Source organism: Puma concolor, chromosome C2 (assembly GCF_028749965.1).
Source record: "Puma concolor isolate L17-30 chromosome C2, mPumCon1.1.hap2, whole genome shotgun sequence".
Taxonomy (NCBI): Eukaryota; Metazoa; Chordata; class Mammalia; order Carnivora; family Felidae; genus Puma; species Puma concolor.
The window spans coordinates 89,880,411-89,899,677 of record NC_141675.1 but is presented as its reverse complement, the minus strand read 5'-3'; the positions used below and the strand labels follow the sequence as shown (position 1 = coordinate 89,899,677).

Sequence of the window (19,267 nt, the reverse complement as noted above, 5' to 3'; positions counted from 1 at the left end):
TTCTCAAGACCCTCACGTGTACACATGTTCCTCTACCCACCACCCATCATAGAACCAAAACTAAATCAGTCTTCAAAAGGGATGATACTCTCAAGATCAAGACCGCTTCATCCTCTATTTCAATTGCCAAACTGTCATGGTGCTTATCGAAGAAATAAAAGCTGATAGTTGATGCCAAAGAAAAATGATCTCTTCAAAATGAGGGAGGGGCAGTTTACCCTGTGGAACTAGTGTCCATTAGACATCTTGGGGCAGTCGATTGTATCATCACAGTGGCGGCCAGGGCTGTGCAGATGGACTAGCCAATCAGCAGGTGAAAGTGATAGAGTAAAATACCTCTTTCCTTAACCACTTATCCATAAGCCTCATTGTTTCTACAAACCTCCTAGTATCTCCCTTCCTTGTCCCTTCCTGACTGCCTTTTTCCATTGCCTCTTTCTCAGGCTGTCCCACTTTGCAGGCAGGATAGGCTCCATGGGCTGGCCCCTCCTAAATTCACTGGTTCACTATTAGGACTAACTTTATGTAGGCTTCTAACTAACTTTAAGTCTTCCTTAACTTTACCCCTGCGAAGGTTCTCAAACTTCTCAAGTTAGGCCCATTCTTTGGGTATAGGTATTTGGGGCCGCAACCACATGTGTTCTCTGAGAGAAAGAACACATAAAGCCTCTACGTATGTATATCAACATGGACCAAGTATTCATTGCCAACCAAAGAGCAGACCCCTAAAGGGGTGGGTCACAGTACAGGTATGTTTGATCAAGAAGAACGTCTGGAAATGGCTGAAATGTGAGAGTCATTCTGGAGCACTGGATTAATGGAGAAAGCGCAGTGCTAATGTGTGAGACTCTTAATAAGCAGAGGATAAAGAGGATTACCCTAGGGGAGAGAAAGCAAAATGGAGAACAATAGGGAAAAAAAAAATACATGGTTGCTGTTACTGATTACCTCACACACTCCATGACTTTACCCAGTTCTGGCAGTCGTTGCTTCTTGTAGCTTGAAGAGAGAGAGAGAGACCATTCTGACTAGGTCTCACTGGTGCTGCCTGATAATTAGTAAATTAGTAACAGAAGCAGCTCTCTGATGTGAATTCTTTTCAAAGCAACCTAGGCATGCTCTTTAGGGATAAGTCAGATGGACACATACACAGAAGGAAACCCACAGGATAGGAAAATTGCAGCCTAGGAAAGGAATATTGATCCTTACTCATAGTTTAGTGACACTAATCTTCAGTTCTGTCCACTTTATGCCTCGGAGGTGCTTATTCAGAATTATGAGTCTGCAATTTAAATTTGCTGCCACCAGGAGGTGACTGTGTACATGTGGCCTCATGGGATTGCAAGTGACTCACTACTCAAGCTTTCTAGGTTGTAAATAGTGTCTTAACTTGGTATCACAATTATCCTCAAACTAGTGTTAAACTTTTTGGACTTCGGATGTCTCAGTGTCTAAGTTGTGACTGCAGAGTTGCAGTTTAGAGAGGCATTTCTTTCTTTCTTTCTTTTTTTAAACACACACACACACATCTGTGTTTATCTGTCTATATCTATATATCTATAATATAAAATACCCATACGTATAGTTAAAATTCTGATTCAACACAAAAAAGTTTATTCCAACCTTCTCCCTTTCCCCTGGCAATAAGAAACCTTAATCCCATTGTATACAATATGTTTACTTCCTCGATCTTTCAATACACATTAAGCATTTCTTTACTACCCTCTCCTTGACATCAGCCTTAAGAGACACCATAGCATGTTAGAGCTGGAAGGGATTTTAGAGACAACCTGGAGAGACCACACATATACATGTGTACACGTGCACACACCATGTTAAATATGAAGTAGTTGAAGTAAAGTAGTTTTCCCATGCTCACGGAATAGCCCGACAATGGCAGAATCAAGAATTATCGCTAGTAAATATCAATTCCATTCAAGAGTTCCTTTCCTTCTGTTTGTTCTTTTAACAGAAGGAAAAACAGAGAAAGATGTCACTAACCCTTTGTATTTGGTGTTGAAGTCCCCTTCACTATCTCCAAGTCAAATTGTCTTTAATCACTAGCAATTTTATTTGACATTTTAAACTCTTGAATGTAGACCGCTTCCTTTTCTTATCAAGCTGCTAACCACTGGGCTGAGCTGCACTGAGTATTGTATCTTACTATTTATCTCTTAGCTGATTTTCCTTAGTAGGAAGTAGGTTTTCACTCTGTCTTAGACAAGAGTTTGTTTATAATACAATAGAATATGGGAACAGAAGTGTGAGAAATCAGTTTCAGTTCACTGGTCAAAGAATATTTTGGGGGAGGACATGTTATTTTAATATTGACTTCAGAGGCCAGAGTGTATCCTCATATGTCCCTCGTGTTTTCCTGGTCCCCTTGTTTGTAACACTGACACCTCATTTTTATCTGGAAAATTCTGTCTTTGTCCCTGCTCTTTAACTGCAGGACCATCAGGAGGAGGGAGTGCCATGAATCATGCTTTCTTCTGTACATCTACACCAGAAGTGTTCAAGTTTTATTAAGGATAAATAAAGGGGGGGAAGGCTATGAAGCCATTAAAATAGCTTAGGGATGGTACTGAGAACAAAATTATCTTAATTCAAATAAAATTCTCAAGATTCATATACGCCTCTTTTCTGTCTTATTCCTGTAACAATGAGTGCCAGCCTTACCCTGATCAGTCTTCTATCTCAATGCCTGTCCTCCCTTGAGACATTGAGTTTCTTTTCCTTCTCTTACATGACAGGCTTGGTGTCCAGGTTTTATCTCTCTCTCTTCACATCTTTTCTTCCTCTCCTCTCCTCTCCCCTCCTCTCCCCACCTTCTTTCTTACCTTCAGAAATATCTAGGTTTTCCAGTCTCTAGGCTTTCCTTAGACATCCCAGGACAAAGCAGCAAAAACAGCAAAAAGAGGCCCAGCTCAGCCTAGCATTCTGAAGGACCAAATCCAGTGTTGATCTTTTACCAGTTAAAAATGGAAGAAGTATTTCACACTTTCCCTCTGCCTTCTAGTTGGACCTAGGGGTGGCTTGCATCAAAAATATCTTTTATTTTTGAGGTGCCTGGGTGGCTTAGTCAGTTAAGTGCCTGACTCTTGATTTTGGTTTAGGTCATGATCTCATGGCATGTGATCAAGCCTTGTGTGAGCCTCTGTGCTGAGCAAGGAGCCTGCTTGGGATTTTCTCTCTCCCTCTCTTTTTGCCGCTCCCTTGCTTGCACTCTCTATCTCACACACACACAAAATAAACAAGCATTTAAAAAAATTTTTTAATACATTTTTTATTTTTTATTTTTTTTTAGAGAGAGAGAGCAGGGAGGGGCAGAGGGAGAGAGAGAGAGAGGGAGAATCTTAAGCAGGTTCCATGCCTAGCACAGAACCTGATTCGGGGCTTGATCTCACGACCATGAGATCATGACCTGAGCTGAAATCAAGAGTCGGATGCTTAACTGACTGAGCCACCTAAGTGCCCCCAAAAATATCTTTTAAATATAGTATCTAGCATTTGCTATATACCAAGTACTGTTTCTAAATGATATATATAGATACAGATATCTATATAGATAGATATAGATATATCTCACTTATTTGTGTATATATACACACAGACATGCATGCACACACATATATATCAAATTAGTAATATTTATGACTCTGTGGGGATAAACACTACTATTATCCCCATTTTACTGATAAGGAATACTGAGGAACTGAGGTGCAGACAGGGTAGGTTATTTGCCCAAGCTTATATAGCTGATACATGGTAGAACTGTGGTTTGAAACTTTTTTTTTTTTTTTTTAATGTGGGGCCTGAACTCATGACTCTAAGATCAAGACTGAGCTGAGATCAAGAGTCGGATGCTTAACAAACTGAGTCACCCAGGAACCACGGGGGTTTGAAATTCTTAACCATGCTACATGCTATATTGCCCCTGTATCCAGTAGTTTTTCAGAGAACCCATTATCTTTTACCCAGGGACTTCAGCACCTTTAGAAAATGCTTTTGGTCTCCAGGCAAAATGGCAGCCGTAAAGTATGAACTAACAAGAAGCAACAGTGACCAATATCCTGAACTTCCTGATTTCATACTGATTTGTAATAAATACATTCATACTTATAGAAATATGAATCCAGCTTATATGGTCTGGAAAACTTGTTTTATGTTTTTATAATAGAAAAGGTTATTTTTAAAGGAAATAAACTGAATTACAACCAGATTATTAACTGCTAAATGACAGGAACACTGAATAATAATAATTTGTATTCCTTGCAGCTATCATCACAACACTATGAGCTTATTAATAATGCTATATGTTTACTTAAAGCATTAATAATAAATAATTTAATATCCATAGTCTTTGATGAGCAGGGCAGATCTTACTCCCATTTTGTAGATTAGAAAACTAAGGCTCAGAGAGTTTCTCACCTGTCAAAGAAGGACAGTCTTTATACCCTCTTACATGCTACCTCTAGGGCTTAGTGTTCTTGTTAACTCACCCTCTTCTGTCACATCCAGAGCCTCTCCTATCTGAAGAACAAAGAATAACTTGTCTGAAACTTGAAGATTATTTTTGTCTCTCTTCATTGATTCTTTTCTTATCTCCAGTTACAAAGGCCATACCATGATTTACCATCCTGAGAACTAACTAGATGAGATGATATTCTTGAGATGGATGTTTATCCGTGTTCTTAACATGGAAGACATACATAAATGTTAGAACCAGAAGGCAATTAGCCATTTTATTTAATGCTTTCCTTTTTACACACGAGGTCATAGATAGGCAAGGGTGAAGTGATTTACTCAAAGGCACCACGAGTTATAGGAAGAACAGAGGCCAAAATCTACATCTTCTGATTCTATCAATTTTCTCTCTATACTGTTTCCCTCCCCCCACCCCCCGCCTCTGGTAGAGCCCTGAGCTGATATTTCTGGATAGCCACGTGAAGATTCCTTATTTTTAAGCAAGCATCAGACTTGTCTTTCCCTCCATCATTTTATGAGCATGCTCCAGAGGAGTAATTAGCAGTAGAGCACTGTGGCAGGCCACTGGAGACCTAGTTTCTGTATGAGGAAGAGCTATCATTACATGAGTTTTCAGAATTCAGTTCAACTGTTCATCATTTCTAATCCTTATTCTGCTCAAAACATTACACTTAGCTCTTTTAAAGTTGTCTGACCAGTCATATCACCCTGACTACATTTCAGTGCTTTGAATATCATGGGGGAAATGTCTCATACTTATATTGAAATTAAGATAAGCTACATTTTTAGCATTCAACTTTCTAACCAACCTAGTAGCCCTGAAAAGAAACAAATAATTTAGCATAGCACATATTTTTAAAATTAATCTTCATTTGGTTCTTATGGAGCATCACATTCTTTTTTGCATATTTCCAAAATCATGATACATTTCTAGGAATCAGCATCTAGCTGCCTGAGGTGTGCAGAATCCTCCTTTCTGAAAGATGAAATAATATATGTCTATCACCAGCCCTCTGTTCTTCCTACTTTCTCAAAGATGAGCAATCAACCTTGCTCTAAGATTATAAGTTTCCCTGAACCACAGGGAGGTTAAGCCAGAGGTGGTGATCGTCCTTAGGGAATGGAACCATTAATGGAGTAAACTTAGCAGAGATGAGTAATGAATATAAATATAGGTGTGCTGATGAGAATGATAGTCTGACATTGCACTGACTGGTTGAGGGTAGGTTGGGTGACCCCTGTCCCAACTATCTTGTCCTTGCTCCACACCTGGCCTCTCCTGTCTGCCCTGAGTGGGGTCTCTGCTCTCTCCCCCACAGTTGTGGACATGGATGGAAGACCTTCAGAAGGAGATGCTGGAGGACGTCTGTGCAGACTCAGTGGATGCGGTCCAGGAACTGATCAAGCAGTTCCAGCAGCAGCAGACTGCCACTCTGGACGCCACGCTCAATGTCATCAAGGAAGGCGAAGACCTTATCCAGCAGCTCAGGTCAGCGCCTCCCTCCCTGGGGGAGCCCAGCGAGGCCAGGTCAGCATGGGCAGTGCTTTCCAGTGGGAAATGCCCTCGACTAGATGTGAGATAAGTCATGTCCCAGTCTTGGCTCAGCCACCACCAGCTTTGTGGTCTTGTGTGAGCTTCAGTTTCTCCATCTGTCAGATATGAAAATGCCTGTGCCATACCCAACTGGAGTTTAGAATGAGAGTAAATGGAAAAGCTCTGATGTTTCAAGGAATTATTTATCATTCATGCTATTATTTAGCAATCAATAAGTAACATAAGTACAAAAGCTAACAACATTCAATAGAAAATAATAACATCTTCATTAAGAATTATGGCATATTCGGGGCACCTGGGTGGCTCACTCAGTTAAACATCTGACTCTTGGTTTTGGCTCAGGTCATGATCTCGCAGTTTGTGAGTTCGAGCCCCACTTCAGGCTCTGCACAGGTATCATGGAGTCTGCTTGGGATTCTCTCTCCCTCTCTCTCTCTCTGCCCCTCCTCTGCTCATGCTGTCTCTCTCAAAATAAATAAATAAAACTTAAAAAACAAGAAAGAGTTATGGCATATTTGGTCAGGTGGAGAAATAGCCATTATGGAGTATAGTGTTATTTGGTATCTGATCTCAGGCTGAACTCTGAACTCCAGTGCCCCAGCTGGCAAAAATGGTTGGCTTTGGGGATCCAACGCCGTCCTCCATGAGGATATAGAGAGTTTGTATTGTCATCCCACTCTGTTCTCCATTACCCACATATGACCCTTCCACCATTCCTTGCTGCCCAGAAAATACAACTCCTTCTGTATCAACTTAAACAAACATAACTAAGAAAGAAAATCCTGTCTAAAACCTTCTATTCATTTAGAATCATCCACACCATTGCCTCCTTTCTATTGGCATCAATATCCAGGTTCCTATCCCTGTCAAGGCCGCTGGCTCCTCAAATAAAGTGTCGTGAGGCCTTGAGCAAGCCCTCAGCACCACCCCTGTGCCCAGGTGCTGTATAAATAGGACTTGACGGTGCTAATGATGTCTGCCTGCAGGGACTTGTTCTATCCAAAAATCACCCAGTGCTGGGACCTCTGGCAGCTCTGGACAGGAATAATCTCATCAGCAAGTCCCAGGCCAGTGCTGGGCCCTGAGGGAATTACTTCAGTTGGAGAGGGCTTCCCCCACCCTGTACCAGTTGTCCAATTAAACAATGAAAAACTTACCTGGAGATAGCCCTGGCATGTTTTTCTGTTGGAAATTAATCATGTCTATTCCAAACATGCACATGAGATGTTTTGAATCCTCCTGTTGCATACTAACAAGACAGCCTCTTTCCCTTCTTCCTCCAGCTCATCTTTACAAATATATCATACATGAGTTTTGTCTGCCTACCTAGGAAACCCTACTGTTATTTGCTTCTGAAAAAAAATTCCAAATAACGGGCAGTCACTTAATCTCTCTGGCCCTCAGCTGTTTTGTCTGCGTAATTAAGGAGGTTCTTCTAGGAGCTCTGTCAGCTCTAGAATTTTGTGATGCTTAGTGTTTTCTTTCCAAATAACTTTTCATAAGCTTGGTCAGTTCCATTCTGTGTGAGTTGGGTCTGTCGGGTTGACATTTGCTCTCAACTGCCAACCTTGCATGATGCCTAAGGGCTAAAGGCTACTCTGTAATGGTGAAGGTAGTGACATGGCTGATGGCCATTCACAGGTTTAAATTCCATGGATGTCAGAGAGGACCATAGGTGTGTGATCAAGAACCACTGGTGACCATGTATTCCCTCATTAGCCTGACTCTAGCCGAGGATCCCCTCCCTAATTTCAAGACCAGTCAAAGAAGAAAAGAAGTGAATGGTGCCTAGTGGAAATGGGCAGGATGCCTCAACACATCTTCCCTAGGTCTCCATGACTTTTCTGGCAATCATTACTGATGCACCTAAGGTGGTTTTTGCATCATTTCTGTGATTCCCAGTGAGTGAGATGCTGACATAGGTACTGTACAAAATGGTCAGAAATCATTCTCTTTCTTCTGGAAGCTTTGTGATGGAAAAAAGTCTGAGCGGATCAGTCAGAAAGAACAAGCATATGCTTCCAACAGCAAAGTCCTCAACAAATGCATAATTCAGCATATCAAGTGCATGCCTTATATTCTTTTCATGATTGAGGTGTCTGTGCAATGGTGGAGTTTTGTGCCCAAATAGGCCAGAGTTGCAGGTGGAATCGGGAGCTCTCAGAATGACAGAAGGAGGGGCTCCTGACAACTGGCCTTATGCCCCCTTCAGAAATATAGGATGAGCTCAGATCCTGCTGCTTCTGAGACAAACACAGGCTAAAAGGACTGGTTTTCAGAAAACCTGCTGATGGTTTGTCCTCCAACCTCTTACATTGTACAAGAAACCAGGATGCCACAAGATAATGAATGTGCCCATCTATTTCAAGCTTTAGGGCCATATAGAATCTAAACTTCTGAACTCCTGTAATTTTCCTATTATAATGATCTCTTAGGAGGCCTCACCACCCTTTACTTCTCTGAGCAGCTCAATTTGTTTACTTTTTGTTCCCCTCTATGACATGCCACCTTCCCCTCCCACTTTTGTATAGACGCTCCTGCTCAGAAAGTGCACCCCTCCTACCTGCTTGGCTGGGGTTGTCCTTTTCTTTTAATGCCCAAATCCAAATCGGAACTCATCCTCTTTGAAACTTTGCTGTTGTCCCAGCCTTTTGTGCCCTGTCCTCTACTCTCTCCAGCTGGGCCCATGCCCCAGTCAGCACTTGACCCTTCTTTTGTGTCCTTTCAGGATTAACAGCCATTATTAACACAGCATGTTTCTGCTCACAGAGCACATTTCCATTCACTGTCTTATTTAACAGCAAACCAAGAAGTGAGCAGGGATTATTAAGTTCACTTTTCAGGAGGCAGCGGGGTCTCCAGGAGGTGATTTCCCAAGGCCACAAGCCCATGTGTGCAGAGTGGGGACAATTTGGGCTTGTGGCCTCCAGATCCTGTGTTTTCCTAACTACAGCTTGGAGCTTGTGGAATAACACCAGCCCATAACTTTGGCATAGCGTTATAAAGTAGATGAATAATTTTGGTAGCCATGATCTCATTTTATTTTAATAGCAATCCTGTGAGATAAAACTAGGAAGGGTGATTTTTTTTCATATGCCTTTAATTTGTCTACTCTTACTCATTGTGATTAATGTGTCTACTCATATGCATGTGTATGTGTGTGTATTAAAACTCTGCATATTAGGCTACATATATATGGAATCATTCCATTTCCTTAATATATTATGCTTTGTAGAGCCCTTTCCATGCATTCCTTTGTCTGATGGCTTTCAGAGTTCTGAGGAATAAAGAGGAGAGCAGCTAGTCTCGAGCTACAGTGCTATGAACCCCAAAGAGGATACAAGTATTGTTGGTTCACCTACTAAGGAGATAGTGCCAGGGTCACAGTAGGAGTTTGATAAACATCTTGAATGATCCTGTTGATTCATATCCACCTTGCTCAAATGAGGAAGGCCCCCTGCCCCTATATCACTTTTAACATGGAAAGGCCCGTCCCTTCTCCCCCACTCTGCCACAGGGACTCGGCTGTGTCCAACAACAAGACACCCCACAGCAGCTCCATCAGCCACATCGAGTCAGTCCTTCAGCAGCTGGATGATGCCCAGGTACAGATGGAGGAGCTGTTCCACGAGCGGAAGATCAAGCTAGACATCTTCCTGCAGCTACGCATCTTCGAGCAATATACCATTGAGGTAGAGGTGGCGGAGGGGGGCACTGGGAAAGGAGAGGGAGGGAGTCATGGAGAGTTCTGGGGGGGTGGGCTCCAGAATGGGCTACTTCCTGGTCAAAGGCGCTGCATCAAAGGCTGGGAACGGAGCATCAGGCAGTACCCTAAGGGAATCAGAGGGGATTGTGCATCAAGGATACATTTTTATAATCAACAGATTCACAGTTCACATTCTACCATGTTCCATTCCTCTGTCCTTCTCACCTGCTCAGCCAAGAAGAGCCTCTCTGTTTCACTCTCTGTCTGGGATGACTTCACTAAGAAGGCTTTTGGTTGGGATTATGTGGACCCTTGGTACTTTGGTTCCTGAAAGACCATGGAGTTGTCTATTTGAGTTAGTGATTGGATCCTTTAGCATCAGGAGGAGGAGGTAGATGTTAAAATTTGGAGGCCTCCTCAGTTGGTGACCTTGGTCAGGAACTAGATGAAATCACAGAGCAGCTGGGAAGTCAGGCGCCACAGGGAAGAAGACCTTTTCTTCAGTTTGCTTTGTGCTCACTAAGAAGGTAAGTCTGTGCTAAGGCCATCTTGATTCATCTCATGGACTCCTCAGTTCCTTCTGGCAAGGTCAGGATCAGATGTTATAGTATATTTATATCCTCTTTGTGATGCCTATTAATAATGTCTGCTCCACATAATATCCACCTTTTATTATTTTCTGCTTTGAAACAGTAACTAAAACCAGGCCAGGAGGGCTCCTGGGGTGTGGAGAGTATCTAACACCCAAGGCACTTTGTCCTTTTCAGGGATGGCAAAGGGTTAAATGAAAGATCCACTGTCTTCTCTTTGCTCCCTGCTGGTGTGGTATTAGGGAAAGCTACTTCTCCACCCATCATTCTTTTACATTTTGTTTTGCATTCCAACCCTCTCCTCACAGTTGGGGCTTCTGGGTGTCTGGGAACGATCTTCCCAACAATATCTGTGGAAGCTTCGTGAAACTAATTTGGAAGGAAATTACTTTGTTTTTAAATGTTGATATTCCAACATCCCCAAAACAGTCCCAGGCAGGACCAGAAAACTGCCCTGGCAAAAGATGCTCTTTTCTTCAATTCTGTGACCAAAAATGTTTATATTGAGAATCAGAAATATAAAAGAAAAGGAGTCCTAAAGCAATCCCTCCTATCCCTTATTGTCCTATGATTTTTCTCTTCTCAAAAACATACCTCTCCCCTTGCCTCCCTGGAAACCACTACAGTTTCTTGCTTAAAGACTTCATGGTCTAAAAGGGGCATTCTGGACAATTTCTGGAACAAAGGAAAAGAGAAGTCTTTAAATCTGGATCTCAATTATCCTTACAACTTGTTCTATAACTTTAGGTGATTTTTTGTGTACCCTTTACTTAATTTATTTTGAATCTACACTCAAAAGGATTTCAGGTGGCTACTAGTATTCAAACATATGTTGTAGGCCACTTGGCTGGCTCAGCCAGAGGTGCATGCGACTCGTTCTTGGGGTCATGAGTTTAAGCCCCATGTTGGGTGTAGAGATTACTTAAAACAAATAAACTTTAAGAAAAATAAATGTATACTTAAGAAAATATGTTGGAAAGACTAGTAGGAATACTAGTGGAAAGTTAGAGATTTGGGCACGCAGCAGAGAGAACATGGTGAACTTCATGAAGCTGAGTAACAAAGGTAACAAAGAAGGAAAAGAGGGGGTGTGAGCTGTTAATCTTTAGTAATTGGGAGTCAGGCTCTCAGAAATAAGCAGTCACATTTGATTCCAGGACTCCTATCATCCCTCCTTGGCTCCACTTCACCTACCGAGAGTGAATGTAGCCATTGGGAGATGATGTTAGCTGGTGTGGTGATATTGCAATTGTAGTCTTTCTTTACTCTTCTGTCATTCTGGGTCCACATCCAAAAATGCTTAAGAGGAAGGAGAGAATCTGAGGGTTTGGTTGTTTAAGTTTTATTTCATTAGAGGGCATGGTTTTGAGGTCAGGGTTGCTGGTTTAGTTCTAGAATGGGATAGATAGCTTCAGTTTGGCATGAACTACACCCCTGACATGAGCCAGAGGGGGCGGGAGGCATCACCAGGGTATGTCTGCCTGCAGTGGTTCTGGGAAAATCCATTTCCATTCCTGAAAAACAATCCAGAGTATATGCCAAAATTACCCTTTAAAAAACAAAGTGAACTATAAATCAAATACTTTAAAAGTGGATCCTATTTAACTGTTGCACTTGAGAAGCTTATTTCAATTATAGGATTTGAATTTCTTCAGCCTTTGCATTATATAAAACTTCCCTCTCCCCACCCCCACCCCATACTATACAACAACCTGGATACTTGGTATGCAGTAGAGCAAAGTGGGGACATAGTATGAGGGAGATAAAAATAGTGATTTGGTGGCACCCTCTGGTTTAGGCAGTGGCATCCAGGTTTTAGAAGGGGTCTTGTTCCCCACTTGGGATATGGCCCAAAGCTTGGGAAATGCTGCATTTCATCTCAGATCGAAATGGAAATCCTGCCAAACCTATGGAGAAGTTGTGCCCCAACTCAATTGTCAGAAGTCAGTTTTGAGGGTGATGAAATTATTTCAAATACCATCTAGTGTTTCACCATGGGCATGAAGAGTACGTCTAGAGAAGAGTCAGAGTGTGAAACTGAGGGTGGTTTCTCTAACGAGAGACATGTTGGAGCTGACATTAGCCAGGGCAGGGCTGTTACTGCAGGGACTTTCAGCTATGGCTTCCTAGAGGAAGCCTTCCTAGAGGAAGGCATTTGATGGACATGCTTGGAATTCCTGGGGATTAATGAAAAGCAGAGCAGGCCTGCTCCCCTGACATCTGGAAATCTAAGCATGACTCCTTAACCATGTCACTGATGCCTGAGATGGGCTAATTAATTTAAAAATTAAGGTAGTACTGGAGTTGCTCTACCAGTAACCTTTTCCTCAGTGAGAATGGTGTATATGGCGCCCACAGTATAACCTGGGGTGAAGTCATAGGGCACCCCCAGTAAGAGTGAAACTTAACTCAAATGTATTAGGCAAATGCTTAAAACTAGGACTGTAACTGCATTTCTGACATACCTTCTTAGCCTCCACGGAGACTGGACAGAGTGACCCATATCAGAACATAATGTTCTGTAACGTTTTTCCTGTACGTTCAGCTTCCCTCAATGAAAGACATTTTATATCAAAAGGTTATAATAGCAGAGACCAATAGTGTTTATTTTGTGGCGGTAAGAATGTGGGTGATTTTCTCTTGTTTTTGAAGCTTCCATGCATTTCGAAGTTTTCTGCAGTTGATGAGAATGATCAGAAAGAAATAAAAAATATGTTTAGAAGCAAGACTAGGCCAGTGGTCTCCAAATTCTTTTGATTGTTCACTCTCTTAAAATGTTTTTGAACTTGCAATTCCCTATCTGTGCATATATTAGTTTATGAATGGTACACATGTTCTGCTATCACTGACTAGTAATCTCAGAACTCAGTGTGCCCTTAGGGTGAAGTGTAGCTTTTTCATTAGAAGTTGTGGTTCATATTTCAAATCACCTTCTCGATAATTTCTAATCATTTTTTTTTTTTTGGCCTGGTTTCTTGACAGTTCTGATTAGATTATCACTCTTTCTTTACCCCATAAGGTGGCTGACAGAGTTCAAAGTTCTCTTGTGCTTTCATGCTTATTATTATCTTCAAACTGCAGTTTCTTTGCAGGAAACTTGATAGGCCATGTGTCTTTCTGTGAAGATTAGTTAAAACTAGATAATAGATAAATCTTTTTAACTGGGTTCATGAAAAGAGCAATAATTTAAAATATGCTAAAAGCAACCCAACAAACAAGCCACAGTCAGCCCCTCTGCTCTGTGCGCTCCCACCCTCCTGGAAGAGCCCTCTCCCACCCCACCATCTGCCAGTGGTTGCAGTGAGACTCCAGCATCAGTCTGCTAGTAAAAGTCTAGGGAAACTTTGCATCTTTCTTATGGTTTAATCAAATATGTGTGCATGTAATAAATATGCACATACATAAGCATATTTATACGGTGAAAATTTTTATGTTATCAGTGGATAATCTGGGACATCCCCCGGGGTGGTCATACTCACATTAGAGAGCACTAGAAATGGCACCAGGAAAGATACTCTAAATAGGAAACTTTATGAAAAATGGGCCACAGTTACAGTTTTTCTTTTAAATCTCTGACTCTATAATTACAATCAAAGTTTGTTCAATGTACCTGAAAATTAATCTGTGTAGTTAACCTGAGTAAGGAATGAAACAGCCAACTATAAATCTATAGAGGTCACATTAGGACTGGTTGTGGTTAGGCTGGGGCTGGGGAAAATATAGCCTTCAAGGAAGAAAATTCTGCCTTCCGGAGGGGCAGTTGATGGAAATTTACTGGTGGTCTCAACTCTTCAATTGGTTGTATGCAAGGGCGTTTAGTGTCTTATATTTGAAAGAGACTGCTCCGTCAGCCTCTTGCCTGATCCAGCTCAATTAAACATTTAGTGAGCACCTAATATGAATCAAAAACTATGTTGGGCATTGAAGATACAAACCATCCTTGCCATTAGAGGGCTAGCTAGGGAGAAACAGAAAAATAGAATCATCATACAATGTGATGATTCTGTTGAGAGAAGACTCATGGTTGGATGAGATCACTGAGGCAGGAATATTTAGCTTAGTCGGGCTGTCCATGGAAGGTTTCTTGGTGAGATTACATCTAGAAGACAGGTAAAATTTGGTGGCCAGGTTTTGACATCTCCAGGGGATGCCACCACTTCTCTACTGGGGTATCTCCAAAGCCTAGATGTGGGGTTTGGAGGGAAGGGAGAAGAGGGCAGACGAGGGAGCTCAGGATTTCATCAGTGTGTTGAACCAGAATCTCCACCCTCCTGCCCTTTAGTCCTAATTATGTTCTCCGGCAAAACAGAATAAATCTGTTCCCTCTTTTATTTGATGGCCTTAAAGATATTTGAAAATGGTCATCATAGCCTTCTTTTCCTTTATCTGAGAAATGTTGAGATTATATAGTTATTTCTACAGTCCCCTTGACTTTAAAAATTTGGTAACTATTTCTCTTCATCATCAGCCCTTCTCTGTGGCACATATACCCAACTTATTCATGTCCTTCCGGATATGACATGGTCTCAAGACACCATGGAGACCTGGGTGCCCTCTGCTGAAGGCAAGGGCTATGCCTTCCTACACACTCCTGGGTGCAGTGTGTCCAGGACCCTGGTGCTCTCCCAGAGCAGGCCAGGAGTGAGAGCCTTTTCAGTGACATAGACCCCTGCTTTGGCTAGGCTTGTGCTCCCTTAAAAGCCCCTGGGTGTTTTTTTCAAAGTGCTTCCAAAGCACTTGACTTTTAAAAAACAAACTTAAATAGAAGCTTTTATACATTTTTCCTCTCAAATTGTACTGTTTTCTTCTTGGCCCAGTTCTTCAGTTCTTCAGCCTATCAAGGTAAATTTATTATTGCTTCAACATTGTAGCTATTTGAAATATTGGCCAGGTCAGGCAGGGCCCTGTGGTGCTTTACTGGAAGTTTTCCTTTGGTGATGCAGGGCCATCAGGCTGCACAGTCATTCTATTGCCTGGGATCATCTGAGGACCACATCATCTGGTCCACTTTCATAACCTCTTCTTCTACAGATACAGCGTCAGACTCTGCAAAGCCATGTGGTGCTCCATGTTTGGAACATGCCTCAAATCCGCCAACATTGTAACTATAACAAGAAAGAAAAGCTCTGCTTGAGAACTGTCTTTGTGGATTGCTCCCAGGGATCACTGTAGCATTTTCTAAATATGCACCAGTTCCTTTGAGAAGGAAATGCAGAATAAATATATAAAGTAAACCAAAGTCTACACAAAATATTAATTTGATAGTCTCTTCTAGACTTTTGTTAAATTGATTTCAGGATCATTAGGGTAGGGGGTTGGGGGTGCTACTCCTACCATCTTCCTTCCTAAAAAACAAAACAAAATAAAAAAAATGATTATTCATACAGCTTTTGTATTCTGGCAAGTCACTTGTTTTTGGTAAATTATCAAAGATCCCTGAAGGAAATTTTTCAGATCACTCTATAATGGGATATGTCTGGCACTGTGGGCCTAAACTCAGTGTGTAATATCAAAGTACAAATTCTATATGCTTATTTTTGGTGAGGATACTGGGGATTCAGTATAAGGAAGCAGATGTAAGCTCCAGGACTAAGTATTTCACTTACACAGGAAGAAAATCACTCTGACATTCAAGCATTGAGAAGTATGAATGAGAGGACAATATACGTTGTAGGAGCTCTTCAACAAAGGAGAGATCTTTCAAAAACAGAATAGATTCCCACAGGTCTCAAACTCCTTAAGAGACAAAGATAGGGACAAAATACCCACTGAAGATCCAGTCAAGACCCCCTCAAGATCAGTCATGATTATATCAAAGATCTCTGTTTTACCATGATGTTAATGAAGAAAAGAACATGAAATTGTTCATAAAAATTATCCAGTTATCCAGATTATCTACTGGAATAGAAATCAGGTAACTGAACATTGTAACTCAACAATTATAGCATGTTTAAATATAAACTGACACTATTTTGCCAAAAATTAAAAATGGTTCAGTGGATTTATTTATTGCCAAACCCTTCTGCTTTTCCCAAAAGTTCTTGCTATATCCCTAGAGGTCTTTTTTTTTTTTTTTTTAATTTTTTTTTCAACGTTTATTTATTTTTGGGACAGAGAGAGACAGAGCATGAACGGGGGAGGGGCAGAGAGAGAGGGAGACACAGAATCGGAAACAGGCTCCAGGCTCCGAGCCATCAGCCCAGAGCCTGACGCGGGGCTCGAACTCACGGACTGCGAGATCATGACCTGGCTGAAGTCGGACGCTTAACCGACTGCGCCACCCAGGCGCCCCTCCCTAGAGGTCTTTATGTAGCTATATAAATAAATATTTTAACTCATTAGACAAGTCATATATATATATGTATTTCCTAATAAAACAGAAGAAAATGCTCTAATAAACCTTTAAAAAACATATATTAGAATTCACTAATCTCAACATTTTATAAATTGATTTTACAAACAAAAAGAACTCTCAGAAAAGAGAATACTAGACTAGACAAGAAGAATAAATGACTCTGGTAATTTGGTGAATTTTGGTTTCACAGTGGTAACCTATCAATATGCAAAACCTGTTAGAGATAAAAATAGCTCTTCCCATGCAATAAGACTGTCTCTTTAGCTGCAGCATGTCTTTCCCTATAATCTGGCACTTGTAGGTCAGTGGAAACTATTTAGCTTTCACTCTTCTCATCTTAATGAAAATAATGGCATCATAAAACAGAAAGATGCTCATTTTGCAGTTGACAGCCCTTGTGTTTCAGAGCATCTCACCATAATGAAGTGCTGTGGATCCTTCCTTCCCACTGTTAGTTGGAACAGGATTGGACCTTAATGTACACAATGTGTACTTGAACAATTTCTCTGTGGCCTGCAATGCTGTTTGATAGCATTTTACCCACAGTAGAGCTTCCTTCAAGAAGAAGAGGATTGAGTCAAGCCTCCCAAACCCTGCTGCTGCTTTATCAGCTAAGTTGAAGTAATATTCTGAATCCTTTGTTGTCATTTTGACAATGTTCACAGCGTCTTCACTAGAAGTAGTTTTCATATCAAGAAACCACTTTCTTTGCTCATCCCTAAGAAGCAACTCCTCATCCACTCAGGTTTTACCGTGAGACTGCAGCAATTCAGTCCCATCTTAAGGCTCCACTTCTGATTCTAATTCTCTTGCTGTTTCCCCCACATCTGCAGTTACTTCCTCCCCTGGAGTCTTGAGCCCTCAGAGTCATCTGTGAGGGCTAGAGTCAGCTTCCTCTAGACTCCTGTTAATGTTGATATTTTTATCTCTCCCTGTGAATTATGGATGTTCTTAATGCCACCTAGAATGGTGAATCCTTTCCAGAAGGTTTTTAATGTACTTTGTCCAGATCCATCAGAGGAATCACTATCTGTGGCAGCTGTAGCCTTACAAAATGTACTTGTTAAATAATAAGACTTGAAAGTTGAAAATACTCCTTGATCCATGGGTTGCAGAATAGATGTTGTTTTAGCAGGCATGAAAACAACATTAATCTCATCATATGTCTCCATCAGAGCTCTAGGGTGACCAGGTGCATTGTCAGTGAGGAGTGATATTTTGAAAATAATATTTTTTTCTGAGTGGTACGTCTCAACAGGGGGCTTAGAATATTTCATAAACCATGTTGTAAACAGATGTGCTGTCATCCAGGCTTTGTTGTTCCATTTATGAAGCACAGGCAGAATAGGTTTGGCACAATTCCTAAGGGCCCTAAGATTTTCAGCATGGCAAATGAGCACTTCAGTCACCATTCAACTTCAGGTCACCAGCTTCATCAGCTCCTAACAAGAGAGCCTGTCCTTTGAAGCTTTGAAGCCAGGCATTGACTTCTCTCTAGCTATGAAAGTCCTAGATGGGATCTTCTTCCAATAGAAGGCTGTGTTGTCTGTATTGAAAATCCATTGCTTCGTGTAGCCACGCCACCTTCCTTAATTACCTGAATTAGATCTTCTGGATAACTTGCTGTAGCTTCTACATCAGCACCTGCTGCGTTGCCTTGCACTTTTATGTTATGGAGATGGCTTCTCTCCTTAAGCCTCATGAATCAACCTCTGCTAGCGTCCAACTTTTCACCTGCAACTTCCTCACCTCCTCCGCCTTCACAGAATTGAAGAGAGTTAGGACTTGTTTTAGATTAGTCTTTGGCTTAAGGGAATGTTGTGGCTGGTTTATTCTTCTATCCAGACAACTAACACTTCCTCCATATCAGCAATAAGACTATTTGCTTTCTTATCATCTGAGTGTTCACTAGAGTAGCACTTTTAATTTCCTTCAAGAACTCTTCCTTTGCATTCACAACTTGTCTAGCTGGTAGAAGAGGCCTAGCTTTCAGCCTGTCTCAGCTTTCAACATGCCTGCCTTCCTCATAGAGCTTAATCACTTCTATTTTTTTATTTGAAGTGAGAGACATACAGACTCTTCCTTTTACTGGAATACTTAAAGGCCATTTCAGGGTTATTAAGTGTCCTGATTTCAATGTTGTTGTGTCTCAGGAAAAAGAGAGGCCCAAGGAGAAGGAGAGAGATGGGGGAATGGCTGGTTGGTGGAGCAGTCAGAACGCACATAGTATTAAGTTCACCATCTTACCTGGGTGTGGTTTATGGTGTTCCAAGGAAATTACAGTAGTAACATCAAAGATCACTGATCACAGATTACCATAACAAATATAATAATAATGAAAAAGTTTGTAATGTTGTGAGAATTACCCGAATGTGACACAGACATGGAATGAACAAATGCTGTAGGCAAAATGGTGCCAATAGATTTGCTCAACACGGGGTTGCCACAAACCTTCAATTTGTAAAAAGCATAGTATCTGAAAAGTGCAATAAAACAAGGTATGCCTATACAAGGTAGATACCTTCTTCAACCCATGGCCATCATCTTCATCAGGATTACCAGCATCTTCAAAT

At 41.3% G+C, this 19,267-nt stretch overlaps 1 protein-coding gene across 20 annotated transcripts in view; it reads left to right on the top strand.

Moving 5' to 3' along the window:
• Window positions 1-19,267, top strand: part of KALRN (kalirin RhoGEF kinase) — a 671,367-nt gene that overhangs the window by 349,905 nt on the left and 302,195 nt on the right. For 16 of the 20 annotated variants that reach the window (XM_086675188.1, XM_086675186.1, XM_086675184.1 and 13 more), the window contains exons 12-13: window positions 5,808-6,016; window positions 9,561-9,735. In XM_086675188.1, the coding sequence (XP_086531314.1) occupies window positions 5,808-6,016; window positions 9,561-9,735 (384 nt within the window). The remainder of the gene's footprint in view (window positions 1-5,807; window positions 6,017-9,560; window positions 9,736-19,267) is intronic. The other 4 variants (XM_086675190.1, XM_086675191.1, XM_086675201.1 and 1 more) reach the window with 1 other exon arrangement.